The following is a 26396-nucleotide window of genomic DNA, read 5'->3' on the forward strand; positions in this document are numbered from 1 at the left end:
AAGATTTTCATGTAGGAATAGAGTCAGCATATCAGTGAAGTGCTGCAAATGCTTTATTAACCAATCACCTACAAAACATAATATGGCAACGTAAACTAGCTGAAGTGGAAAGAGAATAATTGTTGAGCGTATGCACTGTGGTAAACACAAAGAACAAAATGAAAAAATCGCGTTCATCAGAAAAAACGGAAACAATTGGCCAAACACAGGTGAACCGAAAGATAAAGATTATATTAATCCTGGTACCCCATTTGTTAACTGACAAATGTATTTATGAATACATTACAAAGAGTAGATGCCATGTAAGCACTGAAAATACTGCAATGTTAAGTCTACATTGCATGACAAAGGTGTTAGACTTAGAACCCGGAATGTATGTAAGCAAACATTTCACAAACTTAACTTCAGTCATCACGTTTGGTTGATAACCCATTTTGTTGCAACACTGCTGCCTCAATTTTCAACATTATGACCAGGACCGTAGTAGGCAACCATATCCCACTGTTCTGCCCAACATTTCAAGGTTACCATCCCACATTTTTGAGAATTCATGGAGTATACCATTTGACTACCACAGTGATACTCAAACTACAGCCCAGGTAGAATTACAGCAAATAGTTAAGTTGGTATTGTGTGAAACATTTTGACGCTTAATGAAAGCTGCAAGACAACTGACATTGTAAGAAAACAAGATGTTAGGGGTTGTGTGGCGACAGGTGACAATAATACAGTGAGATCAGCACGAAGTACACCGAGATAGTACAAAAAGGGGACCAGAAACAAAAACGTTCAATTGCACTTCAAGTTGCCCGCAAAACGGACCTTAAATGCTCTCCTAAAAAGAAGAAAAAAAGAAGGTACAACTTGTGGTTAACGGAGGTTAGTAATGCAAGGCACTCCATGTCTAGAATGAGAATCATTATATGAATGACATGTAGGAAAATAAATATGCAACATGGAGACACTAAAGCAAGAGATGTGCTTTAGAAGTGTATAAAAAGCACGGAACTGCCTTGGAGATCATGTTACATAACTTTAAAGCCAATAATAATTTTTTCCCGAGAAAGGGTCTTCTCTTATGGAGAAGAAAAGTGTGGAAGAACTTGGCATCAAAAAAATCTGAACATCTAGCTAGCTGGCCTAAATAGATGGCTTGTTGTGAAAAGTATGTAAAGAGATGTTATTAACTGGTTCAACACATTACAATCACCAAACCTTCACAAATCACACGCCCCCACATCACATTTAATTTTATGCCATAGATTTAATTATCAAATATTCCCATTACAATCATAGAGGTCACTGGAAGAGAGGATAAAATAAGGCCTACTAAAAAACAGGATCAAGAGCTATTACCAAGCATTGGTGTTTACACTGTGTAGGCTCAGTGTGTTTTGTCTTACTAAAACGTGTGTGTGTGCTGTCATATTAATAAGAGTAAACCTTGTCAACATGGCGCAAAATAGAGTCGTATATAAGGAATGGACAATGGCTACAGACTGAGGTCGCTGACCAGCCATTAGGATAGTTGTATTTACTGTTTTCATTACAAAAGTACTGGGAAAGAGGAGGTGTGCCCAATCGACAAAATTTACTTTAGTTGGGGTCACGAAATTCAGCGAAAAGAATTGTGCATTTTAGAAACAGTAGCAAGCAGTGTGTACTTAACACAGTGCTTAATAAGTGGTCAAGACTGCCATCTAAAATATATTTGTATAAATGTAATAATTATAATTAACTGTATTGTCACCATTTTTGCTTATAACACCTACAATCCATTAGAGATCACGTAATATTTTTGTGACGCATTTCTTAAAGTTACAAACGTTTGCTTCAGCAAAACATACAATAAATAAGCCTACATTCATCTCATCACGTCTTAATTTTTCTTAAAAAAACACATTATGGAATTTCCAAACTGGTATTCTTCAAATGAAGTTAAGGAGTAGAAAGTATGAGAAAACTTGGTGCACTGGACAAAGCAGACATCAGTTTTCAATGCAATGCTTCCTAACTCTAGTGCAATACTTGTCTGTGAAGTAATATGGTACAGAATATATATACACTGAAATATAACATATATAGTGGCTGCAGCAATTGATTCTCAAAATAAAAATATCCACACGTTGACAAATTAGGATATGAAAAAGGCTGGAGGAAAGGCTGGTCAATGACCATTCGTTATATTGCTTTCAGTGTTGTTGAAGAACTGGTCTTTGAGATTTGTGAATTCTGGCAAATCAAGTTGTTTCTTGGCCTCTTCAATGTCAGAGTGTATGGCAGAAATTAGTGCATCTGCAGAGATAGAAGAAAAATAAATGTTAAATCTATCATTTCCTAGCCATCAAATCTTACAAACAGTAAGAACTGAGTATGCTCAAAGAGCAAGATCTTTTAGAAGCTGAACTTGAAGCGCACAGTTTCCACCTCCCACGCTTAGCCGCCATACATTCTAATGCCTACATTGTCAATTCAGCCTAAATTTGAGTCATTTCCCAAATGGTGGGAAGTAAAAGTCTAGACTTTCAGAACAAGGGGGTCATATTTAGTGGGGAACCAACATTTCTCTTCCTAAAGTTCTGCTCTAGATTTTTCAGCCTCTAATCATTTAATATGTATCTTAACATGTTCTGCATGTACATACACTGCACTTTATATGTTATTCACAACTCTCTTGTTTTAGAACTTTGTAACATGTCTCGTTTGACCAGTGCTGTCGGCTTTAAAATTATATTTGCAGGGCCCCAATTTTATGGGCCCATTGGGGAGCTTTAAGTTAGGTTGGTGGATGTGGTGATAAACATAAGACTTCAAACTAGGTAATTGTTTGACATTTCGGCCTTAGGGTGGTCTTCCCTCAAATGTTTTGCCTATTTAACTCCCTTTTTTGCTGAAATTTGATTTTGTTGGTCCTAGGGCTCTGCGCACTTTACCACTGCTAACCAGTGCTAAAGTGCTTGTGCTCAATCCCCTAAACATGGATCGATTGGCATATACCTAATTAACATATTTAATTTACTTATAAGTCCTTGGTAGAGCAGCATACCATATATCCAGGGCTGTTAAATTAAATGCTACCAGTGGGCCTGTAGTACTTTTTGTGTCACCTACTCAAGTAGCACTTCAAAACACGTCCCAAACCTGCCACTGCAGCCTGAATGCAGTTATAAACTGCCATGTAGACTAGCCATTTAAACCCCCTGGCCAAGCCTTAAACTCCCTTTTTGATACATACAAATCACCCCTACTGTAGGACCTAGGTAGCCCAAAGGGCAGAGTGCTGTGTAATAAAAAGGTTGGACACAGACTTTTACATGTCATGGTAGTGAAAAACTCCTAAATTTACTTTGGACTACTGTGAGGCCTACCACTCCCACGGGGTACCTTTGGGGATTCCTTATTACATTTAATAAGCTGTAATTCCTAATTAGGAGCAGGTATATATAGCATGTTTGATACCTATGAAATTGTAATGATAAACCCTCTTTAATGGTAGAGTCAAATTAGTCATTACAATTTTTGAAATGCAACTTTTAGAAAGGTGGCATTTTTTCTGCCCTCGGCCCTTTGTACCTGCAGTCTGTCTTGGGTCACATGACTGCTTGTAGCCGACAGTTAGACTTTGTGAATTCCTCCCAGACAGTCACACAATAGAGAGATTAAGTGTGCCTCAATGGGAAAATTTGCTGGCAGGATAGGGGCGTAGCTAAGCACAGCCCCACTTAAACCTGACCAGCATGTGCTCTGCTTTCATACAAAGGGTATAACAACCTTGTACTGTCACTGCTGCCAGCTTGGAGCCATGGTAGAGAGTCAGGAAATTCCATGCACTCCAAAGAACCTTTCTAGAAACTACTCCCACCTTCCAGAAGGGCACCAGGGTATACAAATAGGACCTCCAGACTCACTTTTCAGTTCACTACTGGACTTGCGGAAGGACTTTGAGCACTGCGTGCTGCTATGCACTCTACCAGCCTGCTGATGTACCTGGAAGGAGTTCTTTGCTGTCTGGAGCCTGCCTTGCACCCTCAGAGGCCTGCCTTTCCGTTGAGCCTTGTATCTTCATCTGCACCCGGGATTCCCAGAAGTGACTCCAAGGGCTAGTTTTCTGGCTTCCTGTCCAGGGCCACAGCGGCATAAAAGGCACCCACCCTCTTTAACCTGCACCTGGACCAAGCCTCAGTCCGTCCTGAACACCCAAGAGGTGTACCACCAGACCTAGACCCTTGGTTGCAGTGCTAAAGGTGCTCAGACGGGCAATTCCTAAAAATGAGGACTTAGACAAAATTTGGCCAAAAAGTGCTCTTAGAACCAGAAGGAAACCGGGACCAACATGCTCCCCTATCCGCCTAAGATGCATCGCCGGATGGATTGACTTTGCGGCTTCTCCTGCTAAGTTCACCTCCACTGCAGTAAATCAGTTTTAGCGGTCCTTCGACAAAGGGGTATGCAAACTTGTGGAAGAGTCTTAGACTACAGCCCTCTGCAATTTCCCACTGGAGATTTTCGACTAAGTCTGAATGTAGAAATCTTCACTGCGGCTTCGACCAAAGGCCATCCAATCACAAAACTCCCTTTTCAGACACCTCCAGCAGCCTTGCCCCACTAAACTTTACCTTCTCAGAACATTTTCTTTAGGAATTTTCCAAAAGTCCAAAAGGTGAGCAATGACCAGGCCCAACCCAGTTCTTGTATCCGGACCGCGCTCCTTAGCGGTCGGCCTCAACTTTCGCCTTTTACCTGGTCTTCTGTGACTAGTTGTCTCTGGTTGGCGCTTTGATCTTTTAGACTCTAGTTTTCATAACTCCGTTTCTACCGATTGGATTTTTGTCATTTTGGCGGCAAATCATTTATTAAAATGTACTTAATTCATTAAAATTGGCTTGGGATTTTTCTTCTGTTGTGTTTTAGCGTGTTGCATAAATGCATTACACATTTCCTCTAAGTTAAACTTGACAAGCTACCCAGGATTAACCGTAGGTTAATTTAGAGACTTTTTGTGAGTCACCCTACACGGATTTGTGGCTGTTGCTTGACCATGACTCACACCCCAGTCAACAGACAACCCAATTTCTCACAGTAACCCTTTGCATCAGTGTTTTGTGATTAACTACAGGTGTTTACAGTATTACCTTTCTGTTTGAGGTTTTGATGCTAATGAGCTTTTGGAAGGCAGGCAACAGTCACCAGCAGTTGGGGTTTTCCTGAGAGGTGAACTGTGGAAGGATGGTGTTTGAGGGAAGATGGGAGGAGATCTATCGCACAATCTGCAGCAATGTATACATACTATAAGAGCTTTCTAAATATGTTATGTCTTGCTTGTATAACTTGGGCCTTCAAGAATTATTTGAATGCATAAACATGTAGGTGCACTTCAACATTTTTTACCCTGGAATATCAGAGGTATATACAGTTATGCTAAGGATAAGTGAATAATACTATTTTTAGACAGTCATTAGGTTAATGAAACTACAGTCCAAGACAGGAATATGCTACTTACCAGTATGCATCTGTTCTTGGCATGTAGAGCTGCAGATCTATACACTGTGCATAGATCGCCATCTGGTGTTGGGCCCGGATGTTTGCAGTTTGTTTTTCCTCTTGGAAAGTCTTTGGAAGTCACGAGTTCAGTGACTCCTCCTTTGGTTCGTATTGCGCATGGGCTTCGGCTCCATCCTCAGATTGTTTTTCGCCAGCAGGGAAAGATGGAGCGTAGTAGCAACAGTAAAATAACCCATGTGTATTGTATCTAAATAAGATGAGACTGGAACGGATACAGGTAGCCGGGGAGGCGGGTGGGCGTGTATAGATCTGCAGCTCTACATGCCAAGAACAGATGCATACTGGTAAGTAGCATATTCCGTTCGAGGCATATGAGCTGCAGATTATACACTGTGCATAGATTACATAGCAGTACCCAACCCTAGCGGCGACCACCGGCATCCGTTGCAGTTGTTTGAAACAGTGTTTTTAGTACAGCCACTTTCTTGGTTTGCACATCTACACAGTAATGTTTTGTGAAGGTGTGCGTTGTTGACCATGTCGCTGCTTTGCAGATGTCATCTAGTGGTATGTTCCCTAGGAAAGCTATAGAAGCCCCTATCTTCCTTGTAGAGTGGGCTTTAGGGGGAACCGATAGCGTTCGTTTTGCTTTTAGGTAGCAAATCTGTATGCATTTTACAATCCACCTAGCTATCCCCGATTTGGAAATAGGGTTGCCTTTGTGTGGTGGGGAGAAGGAAACAAATAACTGTTTGGTTTTTCTGAAAGGTTGTGTTCTCTGTATGTAATAAAGTAAAGCCCTTTTCACATCCAGTGCGTGTAATGCTCTTTCCGCAACTGTTTGGGGTTGCGAGAAAAAGACTGGCAATTCTACCGACTGGTTTAAATGGAATGGAGAAATGACTTTGGGTAGAAATTTGGGATTGGTGCGGAGTACAACCTTGTTGTGATGCATCTGAAGGAAAGGTTCCTGTATAGTGAATGCCTGTATTTCACTAACTCTTCTGAGGGAAGTGATGGCCACTAGAAAAGCTGTTTTCCATGTGAGAAATTGCAGCTCACACTTATGTAATGGTTCGAAAGGGGGTCCCATTAACCGTGTGAGAACTATATTCAAGTTCCAAACAGGTGAGGGTGGCACTCTGGGTGGAATTACTCTTTTGAGGCCTTCCATAAAGGCCTTGATGGCAGGCACTTTGAAAAGTGAGAGGTGCTGCCTATTTTGTAAATAGGCAGCAATTGCAGCGAGGTGTAAGCGAATGGAAGTATATGCTAGGTTACACCTTTGTAAATGGAGTAGATAACAGATAACATTTTGCTGCATAGCATGCCCTAGTAGTAGGGCGTCTTGCTTCCCTGATAATGTTCATGCAATCAGGGGGAAGGTTAAGGTATCCAAATTCTAGGACCTCAGGAGCCAGATCGCAAGGTTGAGCTGAGCTGGGTCCGGGTGCCTGATCTCTCCATGGTTCTGGGTTAGGAGGCATAGCGAGAGGCGTAGCTTTTGATGTGGTACTACTGAGAGTTCCAGCAGTGTGGTGTACCACGGTTGTCTGGCCCATGTTGGAGGTACCAGGATCAGAGTTAGGGAATGCTGCTGTAGCTTTCGCACCACTAATGGAATTAGTGGGAGAGGTGGAAAAGCGTATGCAAATTTGTTTGGCCAGTTCATCCATATCGCATTGCCTTCAGACAATGGGTGTGGATATCTGGCGGCGAAGCTTGGGCATTTTTTGTTTTCGTGGGTGGCGAATAGGTCTATGTGTGGATGCCCCCACTTCTGAAAGAACGGGTGAAGAACTTGTGGGTGAAGTTCCCACTCGTGGATCTGCTGTGTCTGCCTGCTCAGCAGATCTGCCACAGTGTTTTGTACTCCTGGGACGTGTTGGGCTAGGAGAAAAATATTTTGTGGAATTGCCCATCTCCATATGCTCTGTGCTAACAGAGAGCTGTGGAGAGTGTGTGCCCCCTGCTTTTGAATGTAGTACATGGCAGTCATGTAGTATGTGCGAATGAGGACTGCTTTGCCTGAAATCTGCGCTTGGAAGGATTTTAGGGCGAGGAAGATCGCCAGTAACTCCAGATGGTTGATGTGGAGTAACTTCTGTTGCGGCGTCCACGTGCCCTGTACTTTTAGATGTAACAGTTGTTAGGATTATTTGTGGGACCGGGTCCAGGAACGGTCAACCTTTGGAAAGGTTTGTGGTGTTCCACCACTGCAGAGAGCGATGGGTGCGACCGTCTACCAACACCAGATCTGTCAGTTGTCCCTGGGCCTGGTTCCACTGGCGTGCCAAGCACTCTTGGAGTGGACGCATTTGGAGTCTTGCATGCGGCACTATAAAGATGCAAGAGGCCATCATCCCTATGAGCTGCATAAACACTTGCTGGGAGAGAGTGTTGACATAGGAATTTTTGACGCAGCGCTTGTATCTTTGCAATCCTGGCAGGATTGGGATAGGCTATGGCTTTTGAGGTGTCTATGTTGGCGCCGAGATACTGTTTTGTGTGTGATGGTACCAGGTGGGATTTTTGATGGTTCACCGTGAAACCTAGCTGGTGAAGTAGTTGGACTGTAGCGGCGGTATGTCGCACACATTGTTGGTAGGATGTGGCTTTTATCAGCCAATCGTCCAGATAAGGGAAGACGTGAATGTGCTGTCTTCTGAGGTGTACAGCCACTACTGCCAGGCACTTGGTGAAAACCCTTGGTGCTGTTACCCCGAACGGGAGCACCTTGAACTGGTAGTGTTGTCTGTCTACCACAAACCTGAGGTACTTTCTGTGAGACTGGTGTACTGGGATGTGAAAGTACGCGTCTTTTAAGTCCATAGTGGTGAGAAAATCGTTCTGGGAGAGAAGTGGAAGAACCTGTTGAAGGGTTACCATGTGAAAATGTTCTGAGTGAATGTAGGTGTTGAGAGGTCTGAGATCTAAGATAGGTCGTAGGGTCTCGTCTGTCTTTGGAATTAGAAAGTACAGGGAGTAGACCCCTAAATTTTGTTGATTTATGGGGAACTGCTCTATTGCTCCTTTTTGCAGGAGGGAGATCACCTCTTGTGTTAGTAGCGCAGTATGTTCTTGCGACATAGGGCGGTGCCTGGGTAGAATGTTGGGGGGTGTTAATGTTAATTCCAGGCAATACCCTGACTGAATAGTTTGTGTCACCCATCTGTCTGAGGTGATTGTCTCCCAGACATGAAGGAAAGATTGTAGTCTGCCTCCGACCGGAGTGGAATGGTCTGGAGGGAGCGGGGGAAAGTCATTGGGCGGGAGGTGTGGCAGAGCGGGCGGTATTTGTTTTGCCTCTGCCCTTATTATTATTGCCTCTGTATCCGCCTCTTTGATAACCTTTCGTGAAGGTAGATTGAGGGGGGATTTATAGGACGTGGACGCACTGTCCGAGGAGTAGCCTCTGCCCGTGCCCCGAAAGGAAGAACGGCGAAAGGATCGCCTGGGAGTCTGTGTTTGTAGGGCTCCCATAGATTTCGCCGTGTCTGTATCTTTCTTCATTTTTTCGAGGGCTTTGTCTACCTTAGGGCCAAAGAGATGGTCTTGGTCAAAGGGGTGATTTAATATGGAGGCTTGTACCTCCGGTTTAAACCCTGAAACCCTAAGCCAGGCATGGCGGCGGAGAAGGACACTGGTGTTTATGGCCCTGGAGGCTGTATCTGCTGCATCTAGGGCACATCTTATCGAGGTGTTGGTTATTGTTTTCCCTTCTTGAATAAGTTAATTAGCCCTAGTCTTGTACTCTTCAGGGAGATGGTGCATGATGGTCTCTAGCTCATCATAATGCGCCCTGTCGTAACGGGCCAACAATGCTTGCGTATTGGCATTACGCCAGATATTGGCCGCTTGCGACGCAGTGTGCTTCCCTGACGCATCTAGGAGCTTGGATTCTTTGTCAGGTGGGGGCGCCTCGCCTGACGCCTGAGAATTTGAGCGCTTCCTAGCTGTAGACACCACTAGGGAGTCTAATGGTGCAGGGCCTTTAATGTAAGAAGGGTCTGTGGGTGCGGCTTTGTATTTTTTCTCTATCCGAGGGTTTAGGACCCTGGCCCTGACTGGGTCTTTAAAAACCTAAGGGGCATGTTTAATTACGCCCTTTAACATAGGTAGAATGGCAGTGGACCTATGTGTATCGTCAAAGGTGTCTAGGAGAAAATCTTCCTCCACTGTGTCTGTGTGTAACTCCACCCCGTGGTAATGTGCCGCCCGTTGTAACAAGTGCTGAAAACCCAAGGAATCTTCAGGAGGGGATGGCCTAGATGGATAAAGGTCATCCTGTGGGACATCTGGGATGTCCGGATTGTTATAATCATCCCATGGGTCTGGAGATCCAGTAGGGGTGGGATCTTGTGGCCCATCTGCTGGATCATAGTAAGGGTCCCCCAAATCGTCTGGGACAGGAGACAAGGTGGGGGAACTATGAGGTGGAGGGGGTGGAGGTGGAGAGGGTGGAGGAGGAGGAGGAGGAGGAGGAGGAGGAGGAGGTGGGGAAGGCACCCTGAAAGGAGAGGTAGCAATGTCCTTTCTCTTTGGAGGTGGAGCTGGCTTGTCCAAGTGTCTCTTTTTTGACGACAATGTCAAGTGTCCAGTCTTTGGATCTTTGGTGAGAGTTTTCTGCAAAGGATCCGGTGTGAAAAGCTCCTGTGACACTGGTTGTTCGGTCGGCGCCGAAGGTTTCGGTGCCGATGGCTTTTTAGGTTTATCGAAGCCGTGCTTCCTTGTAACCTCCGTTTTTTTGGTCGGTGCCAAAGAAGTTCTCGGCACGGGAGTGTCGGTGCCGAGGGTCTTGTGATGTTTAGTCGGCGCCGGAGTGGCAGGTTTCGACCCCGAAGGCTTTGGTGTCGGATTCGGTGTGGAGGTGGAGGCCGATTTTTTCTTTGGGGCCGAAGGGTGTTTCTCGGCACCGGTGGTCGGCTGGCTCGATCCCGAGCTGCCGGAAGGCTTACTAGGCTTCTTTACCGGGCCCGAAGGTGGGGTGTGAGAAGCAGTGTCCGTGGTCTTGCCTAGGCCCGGAGGAGAAGGTGTGACCGAAGCCTTTTTCGGTATCGGCGTGGGAGGGGGAATTGTACTCACGACCCGCTGCGCCGGAGTGATGTCCTCCACATCTGAGTCGCCGGCCTCGGAAGCGCTGACGAGGTCGTCGTCCTCCTGTTCGATGTCCTGCTGTCCCGGAGCTTCGACATCGTCCCCGAAGATGTCGACTGGAGCGGAGGTCGAGGAGTGCGCCATGTTGCGTCTAGCCCGTCGATCTAGAATGGTCTTCTTTGAACGAAAAGCCTTGCAGGCGGGACAGTCTCGGGCATCGTGTTCTGGGGAGAGGCAGAGGTTGCACACCTCATGGAGATCGGTGTGGGGTAAAGACTTGCAGGCGGGACAGTCTCGGGCCTCGTGTTCTGGGGTGAGGCAGAGGTTGCACACCTCATGGAGATCGGTGTGGGGAAATTTGGACCCACATCGAGGGCACTTCTTGAAGGGAGTTCTTTCCATCAGCCGAGACCGGAGCCGGATTAGGCCCGAAGGCCGCCGTCGACCACCGGAATCGAAGAAGTGCCGAAGAGAAGATGAGTAAGATGATTTATGTCTTTGAAGAAGCTCGATGAGCGAGGATTTATGCGTCGATCGGTGAACTGGGAAGTTCGGAACCGGAGCGCGAAGTATTACATCCGAGCCCGATGGCGGAAAAAAACAATCTGAGGATGGGGCCGAAGCCCATGCGCAATACGAACCAAAGGAGGAGTCACCGAACTCGTGACTTCCAAAGACTTTCCAAGAAGAAAAACAACTGCAAACATCCGGGCCCAACACCAGATGGCGATCTATGCACAGTGTATAATCTGCAGCTCATATGCCTCGAACACTCTTTTTCTGTATTGGGACAGTCAACATTTGCCAAAAGTGGGGTGTTAAGTGCTAGTACTTCTTATTTTTGACTTGTTCACATTAATCGCTCAAAAGGGATTCATAAGACCATGAGTATTAAACTTTAAAAGGAAGTTTCAGACTCTGTTGAGCTTTTCAATAGTATTGAAAAAACTAATATCGATCATTCTAAACTCAGCTGGTCATGGTAAAATGTCAGGGGGTATACTGATTCAGATACAACACCGGCCAGTAATTTTATTGCTTCCTTTAATGTAGAACTCCACAGGGTTAGACGTACTGCACACATTGACATATTTGGCGTGTGATGTACCCAGGTGCCTAACAATATAATTATTGGGCGGGCCATGATGAGTTTTCTCACTGAATTTTAATTTTATATGATTACATTTACCGACCTATAAACTAGTGTAACACATAGTTGGGCAGGATTTGCCCAGAAATCTTTTGTTTTATAGATTATTACTAATAAATGTTCCATTTGCGGAGGTCTATATTTATCAACATAGGTGGGCAACATTGCAGATAGCATTTTTGGATTTCTTTAAGAGAAAATTCGACTCTCTAAAATAGAATACAAGGGTGTGGGAATCAAAGGAATACACTTGATGGATCTTTATCGAACGGGAGAAGAGTACTCTGGTTACACTTCAAGAGACATGAATAATGTTGAAAAGTGAATGAAAAGCACAGAGGAGGAGTATGCCCACATTAGAAGTTCCCCTATAACTTTGAACTAGCTCCTGATCCAGAACAAAAATTCCTGTTAAGGGAGACAAATGCTAGGAAATATTTTTTATGTGAGAGACTAGGGATGTCATTTGTATGGGCTGCATATAGAAATACAATCCAGAACAATTAAAATTGACTTACAATGACTGAAGATAAAAAAAGAACCTTTTTGAGTTTTGCAACAGTGCAATTACAATCAAAAACTCCCCTAAATTACGGTGGAGTGGAGTACAGATTTCTGGTATATTAAGTCCATCCATATTGTTGTTAATGTCTATCCAATCATGATCCCCTTTCAGATGTCCTTGGGATAGGCTGAGGGTGTAAGCTCGGAGTATGCATCCAATTGTTTTTTACAATATATCACATTGCAAAGCCAGTCCCTAACGTTCGAAGGGGGACCCCCAACACAGGTGAATTGCAATTCTTCACTTTGTCAACTATTGGGCCAGCATGGTTAGCTTTCTGTGGGAAGAGGCAATGTCTTTATATAGCCTACGAGGGTTACCTTCGTGGAAAACCGGACGTGATAGCCAGTGATGCCAGAGAGTATGCCTTGCACCTCCAACCATTAGCTTTGTATTACTGCGCTCTGCCAAGCAATATTTAAAAACCTTGCATTTATTACCTGACTGCTGGTGCATTTCTGGTCAGAATCCTATCTGTGTAGGGACTCAGCCGTGTAATATATCTTGTGTAGAAACTTGAGTGTACTAGTCTGAGCATATAGTTGGGGGGACGGTACTCCTGTTCGCGTACAGCAACTCCCATTGTTCTTCTGTAATGAGCAGATTTAGTTCAACAGCCCATTTCAATTTGGCAGTTGGGAAGCATACTGGAGCCTCCTCCTGTAACATATTGTCTAATTTCGCTACAAAGTTCTTAAAAAATGGTGTTGCCATTACTCCCGCTAAAGTTCAAAAATCTGCGAGAAGCTGGAAGTCTTATGTTTCCAATTCAGCATGCTTCTCAAAGTCTGTAATAAAGAAAAATGTCCAATGTCAGTGTGCTACGGTATTGTGTTGACAGGCACAAAGGTCTCCCATGTATATTAGCTTGAGTGAACTTAGCCGTTAATGTTCTACATGGTAATGTCAATGGGAGAATCGGGATAAAGGCCAATATAAGACTGGGAGCGTATATTGTGCCTATCTTTGCACAAGCCTGTCCCAAGCCCATGCAACAAATTTTGCTGTGTCTATTTCAGCTGTAAGACATCTTGCAAGGGAACAGATCATTATATTGAGGCACAGTGGGCTAACATTATCTAGTTCTATTGTAACATGTGGTTGGAACAACATTGGGCAATGCCAATAGTAAACATACTGTGCTTGGGCACACCAAAACAGGATAATTTGAAATCTGGAGCAGTTCTCCCTCACTGTTTATAGGGGCCATTGCTAGGTGGGTCAAGTTTGGTTTGCAAGCGCCTGACAGCTGGCCAGGGATAAGGGCAGCCTCATCCACCTATTTGTGGTTTTGTTTTTGCAAGTGCTACCCCATTGTTTTCCTCTATTACCTCCGTAATACTCCAGTAACTTTATTGATTCTTCCTCCTATTGTGGTGGGTATACAAGTTTGCATCTGTGAGCAGACAGATTCAAAGGGAAGATCACTGCCTTAGCCCAATTTATAGTGATGCCTGTGAGTATAACAAATCTGAGGAATTATCTGATTAAAGCGCAACATTAACATCAGGTTGCCTCACACAGAGTGTTACATCATCACATACATGGATACTATAATATGTCTAGAGGTAAAGCATAGTCCTCTGTCTGCATGATGTTGGCGACGCCTGGCCGCCAGCGTTTCCATTGATATATTGAATAGGATGGGTGACAGACGCAATCCCTGGGGTGTCTCTCTAGTTATAGGAAATGAAGCAGGTAGTATCCCATTTTGTTTAATTTGTGCTCAGGGTTTACTATAGAGGAGTTTTGCCCATCTTGTGAATCCACCACTCAAGCCCAACATGCCTGGTAAGCAATAGAGGTATAGCCACTGCAGGGACTCAAATGCTTTTGTGGAGCTTTCAAAGGCCACTGCTCCACTCAATCTGGGGTCTATATGAGGAAGAGCAAATCATGTCCAGAGATTATGGGATGTGGCTATTCAAGGTATGAATCCCGACTGATCAGATCTTACAAGGCTGGGCAACAGCTGTATTATTCGATTTGCAAGGATCTTTGCTAATATTTTGATATCCATGTTTATTTGGGAGTGGAAACAGTAAGAATCGCATGTTGTTTGTCTGGCTTTAAAAGTTTTATTATCGTAGCTTCTGTGAAAAGGGGGGGGTAACTTTTTGGTGTTGATTTCTCATACAGGAAAAAGAGCTGCAGTGCTCGGATAGTCGCATATTCCTTACAGAGCTGGTTGTTAGGCCTAGGGGGTCGTGCCATTGATAAATGTTTAGTTACTTGTTGGATCCCCTATGTGGTGATCTGCATTTCAAGATCTTGTCTATGGGCTTCCCCCCAACCAGGCCAATTCAATGGTATCAAAAAAACCTATTACCTCATCTACAGCTGGATGTGATTTAGAAGAATACAGTTTTATGACGAAACCGAAGACTTCATCAAGGATATCTGTAATCTCACTAGCTTTTGACCAGAAGCTCTATTTGTATTATGCCAGAGTTGGCCCTTTTACTTCTTAGTAACCCTGCAAGAGTTTTGCTCGTTCTAGCACCCTCCCTGCATGATCTGGCCTTTGCCTCTCTTCCCAATTAGTTAGGTTCAATCTGTGCAGCTTCAATAAATTTGTTTAGTTTTGATCTCACCTCAACAAGTATTGCTGGTTCCTCATTCTAATAGTAAGTTCTCTCAAGGTTCTTTAAGTCCCATTCTAGTCTTGCCAATTAAGGCTGCCTGCCTGCTTGGCAATGCATGGTTTCCCGATCACTAACTTTAAGGCTTCCTATAATGTAGATGGGCTACTAACTGATTGTTCGTTAAGGGCGAAATAGTCTACTATCTCCTGCCTACTATCTTCTCTAAATAGCGCGTCTTGTAGAGCTCAATTTGGGAGCCTCCAGGTAAGCATAGCATGGCCCACACCAGAAACAGTAAGTTCAAGTAATAATGGGCAGTTATCTGGAAGGGACCATGGCAAGTGTTCTACATGGTTAGCCCATGTGAAAACATCTCTTGTGACTAACCGGTAATCTAAACTGGTCCAAGATTCAGGAGCGCTGGATACATATGTACCTTCCAGTGCCGGTCAGTGCCTTGTCTTCCATATAAGTTATTGTCTGTTATAATATCAGTTAGTTGTCTGCCACAACCCTTTGTCTGCTACAAATTTTAGTTGTCGCTTTAGTCCTTGTTATTGCTCTAGCCACCGCTGTCTTGAGCCGAAGAGCGCTTAAGATTTTGTTGCAGAGTTTTGCTGGCTTTGTTGGTGTTCAGAAACATGAGTGCATTGCTATTCATTAGGATGCAAACTTTAGCAGGATATAAAAGGCTGTATTAAATCCCTGCTTCCAGTAGCATGTGTTTTACAGATAGGAATTCCATGTTGCCACTTGCATCCCACCTGTAAAATCAGTGTCAATTGACACTGTAGTTGTGGTTGCGATGCTCTCTTGAAAGGCATGTAATTATTGGGTGAAAAGAGGCGCCGGTTAGTGGGCGAGGCCCCAAATGCTCTGTGTGATCTGTCCATGGAAAACATGAGGGTGAAGGCAGCTTTTGCAAAAATGCTTTTAAGCATTGTTTCCACATATTCCTCTATCCTGCCCATATTAATTTAATCTGGGATTCCAAGGATTCACAGATTGAGGCGTGGCCTTGCTCTAGATCTTGATTTTTGGCTTTATGACCAGTACTTTCTCCATCTGTAATAATTTGTCTGTTCTCAGTTATCAGATGTATGTTGTTCAAGGTGCCAATGGCGGTCACTGTGGCTGTTTAGTCTTTCTTTCATATGGTCAAGGTGGTCTGCAAGGGTAACTATCATGGAGTCTACATTTTTTAAACTGTATTTTACTTCAAGCAAGAATAGGCGAAGATCTGGGTCATTATCCACCATGTGCTGTAATCTGCACATCACTCCTTGAATAGGGGTACTGATGTGGCCTGCCACCTGTATGTCTAAACTCAAATATTATCTTTGCTTACTTGTCATCATGTTTGCCCATACTACCACATCTGTGGTGCTGGGGGAGCAGGGGGCAGGAGGGTCAGGAGGAACTCCCCTTTTTTCACACAGTATATTCCCGAGGTCGCTTGCACCTAAATTCTGGGCCTAGGTCTCCTGCTAAATAGTTAGATCGCCTTGAGTTTACCGGTGCCCTTGGCTGCAGATTATGCCATGGCACACTGTTACACTATCTTCATTCCCCTGTGCATCAAACTGCAAAGTTAACTGTGTCTGGCACTTCCACTATCTCTACTGGTCTCACCATAGCCCACATTTATGTCTCTCTCTTGGAGGGGTTCACAAGCAGACCAGTTAATGCTTGTGCTGTGGGAGTTAGGGGAAGCTGGGATTCCTCACTGTAGCTGCTTAATTTCATGCAGGAGTATGTTGGTTACTTCTTACAATCTCCCTCTGTTTTTATGCTGATTGCGCATGTCATGCAAACATAGTATTGATCTTTTCACAGGGCCTTAGGAGCAAGGAAAATATTATTACAGGCATATATCAGCCCCTGCCTTATTTTGCTTGATTCGTTATGGTTGAGGTAAGCGTTACATAAGACTATGGACATTAGTCGCTGGTTGCACAATTCCTGCAACTGAATAGCCATTCAATATATTTTGGACCCACAGGAATCCCCCATATTAAATGGCCCCGATGAGATCGCGCATTACAAAAAGGGGGTAGAAACGTCATCGACATTCCTTCGAAACTAACCATTTATCTGACCCCTTTGATTGTTAAAAGGGTTTAAGTGCAACTTATATTTATATGATTATTACCGTTGGTCGTTTGTCATATTATAACAATGACTTACAGGGCTTGACAATTTAGCTCTATCACATGATATAATTTGATGGCAATCATGCTCAGCTCGGATTGCCAGGGATAAAAGAAAACCTTCCGTTAGCATATACATTACCTTCTGTGTTTCTTTTTAGACCCCCGGTCCCTTTCATGTAGTTGCATTAGGTACAATGCTCAGCCAGCCATTGTTTCCCCACTCAGCATCCCACTCCGCAGTGCTTGGTAGTCCAGGCCTCCACTTCCAGAATTAGGCCCAGTGCGTTACCTTCCACTCCATCAGATAGGGAATCCAAGAGGCTGGATAACTTTGGCAAGAAAATGTGCTCTCCTGCCAGCCTAGCACTGCGGCTTGTGAACACGGCATGCCTCTGAGCTGTTACTTCCACTTGATCTGGAACTCAGTTGCGCAAGTGCAGCCAATGGTTTTGGAGGAGACCCAAGCCATACTCTCTCAGGCTACTGCTGACAGGACAGATGCCGCTAAGTTCACCATTTGTTGTGGTCTGGACACGACCGACTCCCTGGGCAGAGAGATTTCTTTATCAGTGGCCCTTCGGCGCCATGCCTGGCTGAGGACTACTGGCTTCTCTGATGAATGTCCAAGCATGCTTATGGACATGCCCTTTGATGGCTTCCGTCTCTTCGGAGAGAAGGCGGACTCAGCACTAAAGCTCTTTATGGGACTCTAGGGCTACAGCCAGGTCCTTGAGCCTCTCTATGGTCCCTCGCCACCTCTGGATGCCTTTTGCGGCCATGGACGGGGTTTCCAACCACATCAATATCCTCCCAGCCACCCTGACCTCCAAGCTTTCACCCCTTTTAATGGCCGAGGACGCAATTCCCACAGACCACATCGGACAGGTAGCCAGAGGTCAGGTCAATCCATCACACCCCCTGCAGCGGCAACCTCCAAGTGCCTTTAGTTTGCCCTCCTACCATCATGGGCATCCAGTGGAGGGCAGGATACGTTGGATAGTACAGATTCTACAAAGGGGCTACTCCATCCCCTTTGTAGCTGCCCCTCAACCCATGCCACCCACACTTACGACCGGTTAATGGAAGACCATCTTTTCTTACGCAATCGGGAAGTGTTGGTTCTCTTGGCCAAGGGAGCTATAGAGAGGATGCGAGTATCAGAAGTAGGCCGTGGTTGCTATTCCTGCAACTTTCTGATGCCAAAGAAGGACGGAGGCCTTCGTCCTATACTAGGCCTATTCACTGGCATTTCATGTGGGGTGCTCAGCATAGCTTTGGCAAGTCCATCCTTCGTTTGATAGGGTTTCTGTATGCATCTCCATAGGCCATTTTCAGATGGAGGAACAACTCGGGAGGCCAGCCTTTTAGCTTTCAATATCTGTAGACTGGTATGGAGCTTGCTTCTTTTTGGTCACAACAGTGCAATTAATTACAGATGACCTATGTGTGCTACCCAGCCATGCGGGGAAGCATCTTTCATCACTGTGGCCTAATGTCAAAAGGCTTAAGAGGTTTGCCCACTAAGAGCTTGGATAGAATGACTACCCACAATTAAACGGAGGAGCCTCCAGTGCTTCCTTGCAAAGGGAATGTGAAAATATGTACCCTGGAGTTGTATCACACATTCAATCTCCTTGTTATTAATGTGAAACGTTGTAGTGCATAGATAGTGCCAGTATCATGAATTTGTTTTGTTTCAAACATATTTGCATGCTTGAAGCTGAAATATGCCCGACCACTTCTGGAAATTCATGCTTTACAACAAATAATGGTAACATATGGCATTGCCCTTTTGTAACTGGAGCACTTCCTACTACATACTTTTCTAGAAAGTTGGACATTATCTGCACCAGTCTGTGCACAAGTTGTGGATTTCTTCTGATAGCTAGGATGATTGATAGTAGCATGCTCAACATTGTAGATAATCAATAGATACTATGATTAAAGAGTGCACTATCTGCAAGTCTAGGGATTAATATTCTTATCAGAATGATTGATAAATTAGGCTGATGACACTAGAGGAGAGGCCAATACTTATTGTCAGCTGCTGCTAAGAGTTGGTTTAATCTTCTGCATTCCATTTCTATTTTTATTCTGTTTATTGAAACATATATGGCACAATTACATCCTTCAGATTCATCATAATACTTTTCATCACACATTGTAAAAATCATGTTCTATGATTGTCATATCTACAGACACATGTTGCGCTTGCATGTTCAACAGCACATACTCTAGTTACCTTCACATTAAGACCGTTCTGGATCAGGAGGTAACGTTGGCAACTCACATAGTCCCCCTCTATAGATGTTCCACTTAGCCCACAGCTTAATCCATTTTTTTGGGCAACCCCTGCGTACATATACAGTTCTTTCCGCCACCATGGCCCTGTCCATATCTTTACACCGATCTGTGTGCTTAGGCGCTGCCGCCCCTCCCCAATGCGGGGCAAGGTTTCTCTTAGCCAGCATCATCCCTAGTGTTACCCATATTTGCTCTATAGAGCTAAGATCTGTTGCTTCCCAGATATTTAGAATGCAGCGTTTGGGTTCAGGAGGGACTGGTTTCCCGCTAACTCTGGTAATGGTGCTCATGACAGTTTTCCAGTACGACTGTATGACGGGACATTCCCAGAGAGTGTGGAAGAAAGTACCGATCGCCCCACATTGCCGCCGGGAAGGAGCCCTTGCATTCCATTTCAGCTGATGGAATTTTGTTGCTCTTATTGCAGCCTATGCCAGTGATGTATACCCTCTCCATGATCCTTTAAACTGAGGGCAAACAATCTTGGTTCTTCTCAAGGTTGACTGTTTTCAGGGTGTGCACGGAGGCTTTAATTTAGTTGACAAAGTCACCAATATGAGGCCTTTTGCTAGGGTTCATATTCTAAGCCGGAGAGCCAGAAAAAGTGGCAGATAATACCAATAATGATGTATGTGCCCTGAAAGAGAATCAAAGATTAATTTATTTTTTCTGTTTTGCAAAGTGTTCGATTGCGACAGGGAATTTAAACTGCTGGTGTGAACTTGTGGAAAGCAAAGAGCCCTGTAATTGGAAACACTTACATTTTAGGTGGGATCCTCGAAGTGCTGTGGGTGCTTCTAAATGAGATTAGAATGTGCAAATTTTGACACTGTAGTACTTTAATCCAGGGTATAAAAGCTATTTATGGATTTAGCAGAACATGTGTTTTTACTGTGACATTCTAAGTATTGGTCTTATGGATCTTGGACACCAAAATAAAATGATAGCTATATAGACAGATAAAGACAGAAAGAGAGAGAGAGAGACAGAGAGTTTGAGAAAGACAGAAGGGTAGATAGGGGAAGAGAGAGATTGAGAAAGACAGAAGGGTAGATAGGGGAAGAGAGAGAGAGAGAGAAAGAGAGATAGAGATAAAGATCCAACACATACATCTATACAATGGAAAGTTTATAGCCACCCCCAGGACAATTGTGATAATAGAAAAACACTATTTAGTAGAAAAGGGTAGCTGCGGGCAATGCCTGCCAGATATCGAGGACTGTAGGATTCCAGGTAAGCAGGTAGGGCACAGGTCTGGCAATGTACACTATGCAGTTTATGGTGAGCTAGTTGTTAATAGGTGTCATCTACCAGTATCAGGTCGGTGACCTTGTACAACGCCAGAGCCTGGATTGGGAATTGAGGGGAACCAGAACATATACTAGCTGAGGCCTGGTAAGTGAGCTCCAGCCCGCAAGAGAGGTAATAAAAACCCTGATGACGAAAAAACAGAGTGAGAAACACTTCAAGTAGACAGCAACTTATATTCATGTAGTCCAGGAACCAGAGCCCTCAACAGGGTTGGCTGCCTTGAGAATATATGAAAGAGTTAAACCTTTCCTTAAAAAACACATCCCCCACAAAAGAAAACGGTTATACAGCTTTAAGTGTCCTGAGATGGATCCAAATCAAAAGTGGAAAAGAAGTACAAGAAGAAAAGTTGAGGATCTGAGATCAGGGAGGGGGCTCCAGTATTGGTTTTTTTCTTCAAGATAGGACTGTTACAGATCCACATTCACTGCTTCTCTAATCAATCCAATGTTGATGATTTGACAGAGCCGGGTGATACACTTTGTAAAAAATTGGTAGGTGGGAGTATTCACCCTTAGCTAGTAATATAATCACAATCACTAATAGATCCAGTTAATTAATCTTTGCTGAACCATTGGTAGTTTAGCAAACGAGCAATCAGGATTAACTTAGAAGGCAAGTAAGTGTAAAGCATTTATAAAAATTGGTAATATTTTTATCTCAACGCCAAAATGTTGAAACTCCAATGTAGGGAACCGAACATCAGTATTATTAAAGATTTGGGTAAAAATAGAGACAACTGGTGCAAAGGTCCAACTGAGGGTTATCTGGTCACGCTGGGCCAGGACAAACTCACAAGTTCAGGCTGACCATGATGGAGCGCAGACCGGGCACATGACCAGGTTAGGCCCGCTGAGTATTGCACCTTATGTCTTTGGTACTTGGTCTGCGCAGTGTTGCTTTGCAAGGCTTCACATCATCCGGTGTCAGTTCAGAGGAGCTGCGAGGGCTGCGTTGCAAGGTCCTGCACCATGTCACGTTGCACTGCATTGGTGCCGATGAAGCTGTGCAGCGAGGCTTTGCATCGTTCCAATGAGGCTGCCAGCTGGTTTTTGGTTCCTTTGGGGAGAAAAGTGTCCTTTAGCACTGGCCAAGGGCTCAGATGCAATGGGTTGCCAGTTGAGAGGCTAGGACTCAAAATGCACTTGCGCAGTACAGGACAAGACCAGTTACAGCTGGTCAGGTAGGGTGTCCTCACTTTGGCTTTGCAGGTGACTTTTTCAGCTCTTTTGCACTTCTTGCTGGTCAAAGAGACAACTCCTTTCCTTTTGGAGTCGGGCACAGTCCATTCTTTGTGTGGCCTTGTGAGTGCAACAGGTGCAGTCCTCTCTTTGGTGCAGTCCAGGGGTGTCCTTCTCTTCGTATTTTCCTAACAGTGATCTGAGGAGCTCCTGCAGCTCTTCCATATTTATACTTTATTCTGGGCTGGAAGAGGGGGCACCCTAACCAATAGGGATAAAGCTACCTCCCTCTACTATGACCACCTCCTGTGAAGTGTGGCGTATTTGTGGCCCAGAATGCAACAATCTCCCAAAAATCAAAATGGAGAAAATCTCTCCTTGGTGTGTGTGAGTCTGTGTAACCCAACCCAAATGTGTGATTAACAACTGACTACTCTAACCTTCTAGCCCCTCTCTAAAACTAATCAGGTGGGCTTCCATCTGGCTAGAATTCAAGGAAGTGGGGCTGATCTGGGTCCTGTGACATCTGTTTTCTGCAGAGGCTCTTGCCTTCTGACATCCTTTTTATCTACTCAGCCCCCTTCCTCTCCCTGGCTTCTCCAGAAGGGAGATCTCCTCCCATCAAATAGCTGTACTGTTGCAGCCCCAGGCCGCTTTACACTGACTCAGGGAGCAGCTTGGCTCAGGCTGTCAAAGGCTGACCAATCAGAAGAGGCTGCTGCAGGACTGCTTTAGGTAAATTTAGGATAGTAAATTCTAAAACTACTTTCCTATCATAGTTATATGGTTGGGTTTAAGGTAACTATTAATTTGATACTTTGAATGATGTAGCTAGCTACCTCCAAACAAAAGTTAACTTTATTAAGTTTAATAAAGCCTTCCCATTTTAGCCTATAGGGCTAGCAGCACTACATTAGATAAAAACTACGTTGGGCTGTTTTTCCTTACCAGGGCATATAAAACACTGTTAATTTTGTCCCTGCTTTTTGTAACTATGCAGCCAGTCTTTGGGGCACCTAGGGCAGATGTAACATACAAGTAATAACAAGCATTGGCATAGCCAATAGGTCTTGCCTTTGGGACATTATAAGTGTTTAGCCATGCAACCGTTGATGTGTTGCACCAAGGATATTGTGCTGCATAACTAAACAACTTATAAGGTCCCAAAAGTGAGAACTATTGGCTGTGCAAATGCTTTTTTTTGTAACTTACAGCTCATGTTATGAACGGCGTGGTTTCTCCAGAGCTTAAGCACTTCCTGTTGTGCACATGAATGTTTGCAACTGTGGGCACTCTTTGAATCAGTGCAGTGCTATGCTGCAGACACTGCTAATAAGTCGCACTTCAAAGAGGTTACTACTAAGCTGCAGACTCGAGACACAGTGTCTGGAGGGCTTCAGGATGTGGCTTCGCCCCTTCCTGCGCCTGGCAGTGCAGTCTCTGCCTGCCGCCGCCAGCAGGCCACCCCGGGTCCCCCTTCCTTCGAGGAGAGTCGGGGATGTGGCGGGACCCGCTGCCAGTGCCAGGGCCGTGCGCAGCAGGATCAGTCTGCCTGCTGCTAGATTAGTTTGCCTCTGGGGGGGGGGGGGTGCTTGGCAGCAGCGGGAGGGGGTGGGGAGCAGATGGTGCTTGTATTTAAGGGAGAAGGAGGTTGTCCAGACACCAGGAGCAAGCACAGAAAACCTGGATTTGAAGATGGTGGGCCCAGTTTTGTTCTCAGACTGGGAGCCTGTGTAATTTTTGAGCCGAGGTCTGAGGCCAGACCAGTCTAGCTGCTTGGTTTTGGACCAGCTGGAGCCTCCCACTTAGTCCATCGGGAAGGCCCAGGTAAAGGGAATTGGCATGATCAGTGCGGGTCATGACCATGGCAGTTAAGACCTGGATGATGGCCTCCAGGGAGAGAGATTTCCTTGGTTTTTCTTTTTTCAAAGCTAACTATGATACTGGACCTGGTCTGAGAATTGTTTGGCCCCTCCCAGCCTTGCACCGTGCTCTTTCTATACTCCTTATTGGACTGTGCAGTCTGTGCCTTATGGTACACTACAGTGCTCTCGTATAGCGCTCAGCACCTTGGGATAATGTCTGTGCTTCATAAAAGTGTATAATTCTCTAGACACAGATATAAATACAGGCACATATCTGGCAGGTCGAGTTTAAACTTTTTAAACGCACCTTGCTTTGAAAAGAGGTAATTGGACAGCTTAGTGTGCGGCAGGTGCAGTGTTATTCATCTGTGTCGTCTCCAGAACATCCAGCAACTGGTGGAAGGGCACAAGGGGAAGCCTAGAAGAATGGTGCCAGGGCACAGGGCCCCAGCAGGCCCACTCTAAAGAGGCCACTGACTGGGGCCGCGGGCGCAAATATAGGACATTTCATTGCAGTTTGCAGCCTCCATGACTGTTCGGGGTTCCCGTGACTCGTACATTCTACAGTCCTGTCTTGTACCTCGATGCCCGATGTAGGTGGCCGTGGTCTGCAGAGGAGGGCGGTGCTGCGAGGGGACCTCTGCCTCTTCCATAGCGCAGGTGGGGTGTGGGAGAAGATTGGCGCTTTGCTCGACCACTTTTGCCTCTTCATGTTATAGAACCATAACTCGTTCCGATCCTCACATCAAGCATGGGCCTCCACACCTTCCCTTGTTGTTGCCCTGCCCGGCTATGACTAAAGCGCCAGGGATCACCCTCCCCGCCGCGGCCTTGTGTGGAAGATCCTGGTTGCCTGTGGAGTCATCCAAGGGGCAGCCAGGTTTTTGCCGAGTCACTTGGGAGCGGGAGTAGTATAGACACTCTAGTCTGCCCAGATTCACTGCCCTGCTGGGGCTGTACCAGTACTACTAGGTTGCGAAATCAAACGGGACTTTTACCGCTATGACCGCGTCTTTATCCATTAGCTATCCAGCCCTTCTTTTCTCGTCAAATTCAGGTGTAAGTGTAGCGGCAATACTAGTCTGGCCCCCACTAACCACAGCGTCACATCAGCTTGTTACGGTCTGCAAGCGCGTTGACGCCTTGTCGGCACTAGAAGGCGATAAACAAATGCTCTTCACATACACGGACCATGACGTCGGAGACCTGCTTTTTAGTAATTGATAACCTACCTGTTGATTTTTGTGTAATCCCAAAATTGAAGGATGAAGCAACATATTAGGGAAAATCGTGAAAAGGACTGTTAACTCAATGACCTTATCGCAGTGAGAACATATCCCCCCTCCCCAAACGGTGTTGCGTTTTCAGTTTGCATATCTGAACACCCGTGTGCTGCTGTTAACTATGTTTACACATCGATGTTCTGCTGGTTCCAGATCTGCCAAGGGATCAAGCCAAACTCCGCAACTGTGCTATTTTCCCACACCACCCCAGGCCAAGACCTAAATTACACAAATTAATTCCATCCCCAATGGCTGCAAATTGACCAAAAATGCCCCGTTTATTTTCCTAGCAGAATTTATCTTCACTGCTCGGGAATAAGTAAACACGTGAGGCCTTCATCCTTGGCCCGGCCAAGGCCTCGGGATGATGGCAGCTTTGGCCACGCTGCTGCTATGATTTATCGAAATAACTGCGCCGTTTGTGTTCAATCTTCGCGCTCCGCCGGGACTAAATACTTCCACTGCTGTTTGTGCTAGGGTAAACAGTGACAAGTGGCCTCCTCCTCACGTTAACCATTTGTAAGCCCTGGTACTTACACCTCGAAGTCTTGTTCGCCCCTCGCCCACCACCCATGGTGAAGTTCAGGAAGCCCGCGGCCGAGCCCTCGTGCGCGCACACACACACACGTCCACAGCAGCGCTGCGCCCCCTATAAACTTGTCAGCATGAAAAGAATTACTCACAGCTCCCTGTATAAACCATCCGAGGTTCTCGTAAACAAAGGCCTCGATCCCTATCGTTTTAATGCAAACAACTTCAAGAGGGTATTTGCTCCAAAATTCATTTATGACAAATTCAGCCCACTTGAAAGGGAACTTTGAAAATAATCATTCCGCGCTGTCTGGCCCACGGGGAGTTGAGTAATTCATGCTTTCACTATAAAAGTGGGAGAGTTCAAAAATTTAGAATGAAGGGCAGCATCGGACGCTCGGCCGTGAAAGTGAAATCAAAGTAACTTCACCCACAACAGTTGGCACCCTGCGCGCCGCTGCTCGCTCCCGGAATGCAGCTAGTGCTCTGCTAGCTTCCGCAAGGCATAGGCTGTGGGAGTGAACATTTGTCTAAAAGGTGGGATATGCGCCCGTGTTTAGCCATTAGCAGGCTACAAAAACATAATTACACAGGCAACAGCCAACCAAATGCGTGGGGGAGGAGTCTGAGCCACACGAGGAAAAGCTGTGTGAGTTGAAAGCCTTTACTAGAAGCCTCGCAGAGCAGCGCATGCGCGCTGGCTCAGGCGATAACTTAAAAAGGTTGTTTTGGACTTCAGAAATGCTCTTAATTCCAAAGTCGAACTTGGACACAGTTTTATTTTACAACTTGCCTGCAAGGCAGGCTTCACTTTAAAATGACATTAGACACCACAACAGTGCATACTTAAGTGCATTAAGACCACTGGG

General features: G+C 45.1%; 1 protein-coding gene across 1 annotated transcript in view; it reads right to left on the minus strand.

Annotated features, from left to right (window-relative positions):
* Positions 1-210: 210 nt before the first annotated feature.
* Positions 211-26396, minus strand: part of RFK (riboflavin kinase) — a 108382-nt gene continuing 82196 nt past the window's right edge. The window contains exon 4 of the mRNA XM_085633087.1: positions 211-2295. Within this exon, the coding sequence (XP_085489213.1) occupies positions 2168-2295 (128 nt within the window). The 3' untranslated portion in view covers positions 211-2167. The remainder of the gene's footprint in view (positions 2296-26396) is intronic.

The sequence above is a fragment of the Triturus cristatus genome, chromosome 2_1 (assembly GCF_964204655.1).
Source record: "Triturus cristatus chromosome 2_1, aTriCri1.1, whole genome shotgun sequence".
Taxonomy (NCBI): Eukaryota; Metazoa; Chordata; class Amphibia; order Caudata; family Salamandridae; genus Triturus; species Triturus cristatus.